At 36.4% G+C, this 6,446-nt stretch overlaps 1 protein-coding gene across 1 annotated transcript; it reads left to right on the plus strand.

The window, feature by feature from the left end:
- Positions 1–884: 884 nt before the first annotated feature.
- On the plus strand, positions 885–5,491 carry LOC109108417 (potassium channel subfamily K member 18-like). The gene is made up of 3 exons (XM_042773989.1): positions 885–1,592; positions 1,843–1,977; positions 4,026–5,491. Exons 1-3 carry the CDS (start codon positions 1,364–1,366, stop codon positions 4,862–4,864), a joined length of 1,203 nt encoding a protein of 400 aa, XP_042629923.1. The 5' UTR covers positions 885–1,363; the 3' UTR covers positions 4,865–5,491.
- The last annotated feature ends 955 nt before the right edge of the window (positions 5,492–6,446 follow it).

The following is a 6,446-nucleotide window of genomic DNA, read 5'->3' on the forward strand; positions in this document are numbered from 1 at the left end:
TACAATGAGGTTAGCAAAGATATTAAATAAACAAGCACACAAGGGTTAAGGGATGTGTAGATCGTCCCAGTGTGTTCACCCGTGATGCGCAACACTCCAACACAAGTACAGGGCATTGGTCTCAGACTGAGCATTCTCATTGCTTACATGGGGTTAGAAGACCAACAAAATTACATCATGATTTTCCATGATGGCCATGAAGAAGCTGCATCTGTCCAGTAGGTGATCTGGAATCTGTGGGTGGCAAACACTATGGCTTTCTGCATAAATATTTACTCATTTAGAACATTAACCAGACAGTGGAGCTGTCAATGCCTCAGACTGCCTTTACATCATTCCAAAGCCAGCTATATATACAAAGATACAGCATTGTTTTCTTTATATGAGTTGTGTAGTCTTCTGTCACACTGCTTCTGTTTTAAGATTAAGTTTGATGTGAAGTGAAAGTGAGAGCAGATGTGTCCTGATATAGATAGTTATTATATGTGTCTAGTCTTACATGCTGAAAGATTTCAGTAAGACTTTAGGTCATTTCCTCTCAAGCGCATCACTGTGAGTTATTAAGCTGTAAGTGACCCATCAAGTGCATCTTTAACATCCGGTGGAGTTTTCATACAACCCTGCTGGGCGAAACACTGAAGATGCACAAGAGTCAAATGTTGGCTATTAGATAAGTGCATGGCAGCATGGTTCTAAATAATTTAAACATGTAAAGATAGTAAAAGGCCACACCTAAAATGCACAGTCACTAAAATACTGTAGCAGTCATGACCAGCATCTCACAGCTAACAAAATCATTTTGATGAGTGATGATCATTGTAATATTTATATATTATTATGCCTTTAAAAAACTAACAAGGTTTATGGGATGATGGATGATGATCATTACGAGAGCAAATTAATCTATTAAATTAATTTCATTTAATGGTCAACATACACACAGATTATGTTATTTTCGATTCTTCAAAGTAGCCACCTTTTGCTTTGATGACAGCTTTATCATTTCACAACTGTTAACCCAAAAATAATGTTTGCACATATGTTCACGTTGACAAAAAAAGGCACCCCTTTTTTGGGAACGACTCATCCAATCAGGGGTCAAGGGCAGCTCTGGCATCCAAGCTAAAATTTCACATATCTGCACCTGTCGCTCCCAATGCTTTCACAATGGACTTCCCAGCTGAGCGTATAGCTGTGTCTCCAGTGAGATCATTGTTTAAGCTTAAACATGAAGTTGAACAGGCAGTTTAGGTCTGTGGTTTGTTTCTGCAGCGGGGTGGTGTCCATATGGCTCCTGACCACACTGCCATGAGAAGACAGACTCGTCTCCTCAGCCATTAGCGCTTCTCTGAATGACTGAGAGATGTCCGTGGAGGTGGAAGAGGAACGAAAGGCAGACCCAAAGAGGAGATGCGCGAAACTGTTTTGGCGTTTGTTTTCTCATGTTTTCCTCATTTTATCCCTTATTTTATATGCGGTTTTAGGAGCGCAGATCTTTCAACAAATTGAGAGCAAGAATACTCACACTGAGTCGCAGCTGGAGATCCGTGCGGTGGCGCGAAATGTGGTGGAAACTGTGCAGAATCACACAGGTCTTATCTTGAGCTTATATTTAAATGATAATTTATTATAAACTATAGGCTTTGTATGGTTTCCATGCGTTTAAATGATTCTATCATTTATTTTTTATGTGATACTGTATATAATAAAATGTAGGCTAACTAATGTTCACTTGTAATGTAAATATTTACGTATTTTTAAATAAGGTAGTATTTATGCTAAGCTTACTTTTTAATTTTTTTAATTAGCATTTTTTCCGCTTCATTTCATTTTATTAATTAGATGCCTCAACACAGGAAGCGTTATTAATTCAAATAGAACATATTTTGACCGAATTCCGTAATGAAACGGAGAAGTATCAGAACTGGAGCTTCTACAGTTCGCTTTTCTTCTCCTGTACAGTGTTCACTACTTTAGGTGAGTAGTCTTATTGTTTTTCTGGAACTTCACAAAGTTTGTAAAGTGTTCTGTTTTATTGGGTTTTAACCAAGATATTTTAAGTCTGTATGTTTGTCTCAAAGTGTTGTTGCATTCAATGCAACACTGAGTTTGTTATTTGCATGAGAAGCTTGACCTTTGGCTGTTCCCAGTTCACACATAATATCCCTGTTGCCCTCAGTAACCAGCCTAACCATGATAAGACAAAAAACAGGTGTCGCCATCTGCATGTTAAGGATTACTTTTTACCCTTTAATATTTTTATTAATTCATGTGTATCCATAGGCTATCCATTAAGATCAATGAGTGTAATAGGCTATGGATGAGACTCCTGTAGAGGGTGTAAGACATTGAAAAGACATCTATATTTTGTTTGTGTTGCAATGCTCATGCAATAGCCAAAAGCTAGGTTTAAGCCAAGAGATAAATTATATAGATTATGGTTATGGTTCTCTACCATTATGCACTTGTCCAACAAGCGTATATTGAAATGTAGTATTGAAGAGATTGAGGATGAAGAGCCCACAATACCATTATTATTTTTTAATTGACGCAGCTGTAAGTAAGCACAAATAATAATATTATATTTTGAAATGTTATTATGAAAGTTAATTAAGCAACTGTGTATGTAGTTTTGTGTATTTTTTGGAGCGCACTACAGTTAAGTGAGTGGAATTCACTGTCGTAATTACAGTGTATAGCTGAATAGGTGCATTTGTTGCTGCCGTAAAGCAATCTGACCTTTTCGTGCCTGCTCACCATACTTACATAGGGTACTCCCAAAAAAAAACAAAAAAACAACAACAACAAAAAACATTTGTCTTATTAGTAGTCAGTGTACAATTAGAATAATTTATTTTAAAAAGTTCTTGTTAAAGTTTCTTGTTAAAATTTGTTAAAACTTGTAAGCTTTTTAGATAGGAAAGTGTAGGTGAAGCAGGTAACAACAGGGAGGCCTGGACTCAAACTCAGGTCACCTACCCACAGCCCAACTAGGGTGTAGCTTAAAAAATAATGTGATCCTGGATGGAAAATACAAGATTCAGACACAGATAATTGTGCCATTTCCAAAAACCATTAATGGTTTTTGTTCTCAGGTTAATTGTTTACTTGTTTTGTTTTTTTTTTCAGAATAACTGTAGGAGCAACATGTCTTTTGTATCTAATCAGTGACAAATTTTGTTCTTTTGAATTCATGGCTGGGGAGGATGTGGGAAAAAAATATCTAGTCACAGCAAACCACAGCTCAGATATTAACTGAATGTAAACTTTCATCTTTCAGCAAATCTTACAGAAAAGCATTTTGTAAAAGTGCCAAACACAGCAGTCTATTGTGGATGTCCATTATGTTATCTAGGAAGGGCGTAGCTTTGATTATCTCAGCAGCTAACCTTAATGAGTATTGGTTTTTGAGGCTGATGAGTTCAGATGAGTCTATCTTTTTCTCTTACTTTCATTCTGTATATATTATTTTTTACATCAACCTCTCTGACACTTGCTCTGATGAAAAAAGACATTATCACCTACCCAGACAGTGGCAACAATGAGACTTACTTGTCGTCTGACAAAGCAATTGTAGATGCTTAACCAAGTTAAAACAACTTAATGTTTTCAATAGCTTTGAAATTTTGAAACATTTGGCTTTGATGCTTGGACTAAAAACAGGTGTCCTTGACCTTTGGGAAGAAAAGTTCATGATAAAATAAAATAGCAACCATGTGACACCATGAAAATAATCTACTAAAATCTTAAATGTATTGCCTCATATTAAGAGGACAGTTTACGCCATAATAATAATATAATAATGAATCATTATAATTATAATAATTTATATTATAACATTATATATTCTTAATTACATACCTTAACTTTTACTGTAGTTAGCACATTGCATTACTGATTAACTGATAACGACATCCAGCAGGTGGCAGTAATAAGGTCTAATGGGTGAAGAAAATGGAAATTGTGTAAGAAATAGAATTTCTAACTCCGTTATGCTCTGTCGCTCTGTTTTTCTTGTATAACAGGTTATGGACGAATGTATCCAGTGACTTATGAAGGCAAGGTGGCTTGTATCGTGTATGCGATGGTGGGCATCCCTCTCATGCTGCTAGTCATCTCAGATGTGGGCGATATCTTAGCTGTTCTTCTCTCTAAAGCGTACACTCACCTCAGCCTGTTCTTCAGGAAATGGATGTTACATCGCTCATGCATTCACAGGCTTGAAAAGGCAACGCCTCCAAAACAATTTCAAGGTGCTGATACCAACGACACCTATATGTTAAGCCAGGATGTTGTGGTGCATGAGACAAAGAACTTTAAACAGGTGATAAAAACCCAGTCGTCCCTCAAACACACTTCCGTACAGATTTGTAACAACAAAGAGATCTTTGACCGCATGATTATTAAGGAGAACTTCAAGCTCAAAGGCACTCTGACAAAATCCTGCTCATGCCCAGACCTCGACCGTATACCACCTACCAAAACCAGCTCTAAGTTATTCATCGGTATCGGACAGGAGATGGACCACTTTAAAGTCCCTCTGCTGGTTATCTTGCTGGTGGTATTTGCATATATGGTGGTCTGCAGTCAAATTCTGAAACGCTGGGAGAAGCAGATGGGCCATTTTGATGCCTTTTATTTCACCTTCATCACCTTGACCACCATTGGTTTTGGTGACATTGTGCCTGAACACCCAAAGTACTTCATGGTAACTTTTTTGTTTATTATCATGGGCATGGCCATTATGAGTATGGCCTTCAAACTTGGCCAATCGCGAATTGTTAGCTTTTACAGGCGGTGCATACAGTGTGTTAGCATGGGCAGGGTAGGAATATACAAAGACCTAGTCCTAGACAGTAGCTGAAGGCAGAAAGAAGCACATTGTTGATGTTTTTTTGTGGCTTTGCTAATGGCCCAGGAAAAGCATGAGCATCCTCAGCACAGGATGCAAATAAGTTTTAATATCTATATATCACTGCCAGTTGAAGGGAAATGAACCAAAGTTCTGCTGCAGTAAACAAGTATAAGAGAAAGAGACTCAGAATGAAGTATACACTCCTGTTAACTATTTCAGCCAAAAACATGGAAAATTGGAGGAAAATAGCATGGGACGTTGTTTGTGTTTATTTTGTTTAGATATGTAGCTCGTCAGAAATGCACTAGCAATGCAAGTCACTTAGCAAGTCCATTTATTCCTGACATTTATTCATGTTCATGCAAGATGTATTGTATAACCTACTGGGTATTATAATATATATGGATAAGAATATAATCAGTATTGTTTTTATTTTTTCATTGTATGTCAAGAGTGTAATATGATTCAACTTTCTGATCAATGCATTACTTTTCTCTTAGTGGCATTAATGTCATGAAAGTGTGTATGTAAAATTAATGTATTCACTAATACAAAAGCTAGCATGTTAATATACACCTGTGAAATGTAATATTATCCACTGATCATGCACTTTGAAACCAAGTGAATAAATGAATCATTCAGTGCCATCTAATGAGTTTGTATGTTTACAAAAATATCTCTATCCACATCTCTTCTCCTCTTTCTCAACTGATGCTGGAGTAGATGCACCAAAGTCAAAGGTTTAATTCCTAAGAAACACACTCAACTAACTAACAGGCAACGTTCTCATCATTTGGCAGGGTTCTCTCAAAGTTATGAACAAATGTTCTTCCAGTAATGTTCGTTAAAACGTTCCTGAACGTTCGTTAAAAAGTATGTGGTCTAGAACAAATGCATGATTTAGCCTATACAACTTTTTATTTTTTTTGCCTTACATTTTTAATTGCACTCTTTGAGAGATCATTCAAAAATAACATTTCCATAATGCTTGCACAATTATACAATGGAATGTTCCTTTTAACGTTCGCATGCCCATGAAAAACGTTTCGGAGGGACATTCAGAAATAACGTTTTCCACTTAATGGGAACGTTAGCAAAAAAGAAAATATTTTTGTTAGCTGGGCACAAACGCTACAAAATACAGCCAGAATTTTCTTTAAGACACTTCAAATAAAAGCATCTACCAAATGCATAAACCTAACACCTCACTCAAGATGGCGCTGTTGTAAAATAAATTGAAGAAAGAAGGCTGCTGATTTCACCCATCTGATAAAACGCACTGAAACACTTGATGTCAAGCTGCTTCTGTTTAACGTCTCACCAAAGTGATTGCAAATTTCCTTCTGCAAATAACTTCCTAATATTTGTAAAGATGGCTAAAAGAGCCGCATCACAATCTTAAAGCGCACATACGACTTGTATCAAATTAATCTGAAAATAATAGCCTATAAAGAACTTATATTTAACTTGATTTTAAATGAAGTAGTGTCTAAATAGATTAATAAAATGAAGCTAATAACAGTAAATAAGGTGCTCCTGCCTTTCTCATTTTTATGTGACGTTCATTCGTGTCACAGCACAACATTGCACC

The sequence above is a fragment of the Cyprinus carpio genome, chromosome A17, assembly GCF_018340385.1.
Source record: "Cyprinus carpio isolate SPL01 chromosome A17, ASM1834038v1, whole genome shotgun sequence".
NCBI lineage: Eukaryota > Metazoa > Chordata > Actinopteri > Cypriniformes > Cyprinidae > Cyprinus > Cyprinus carpio.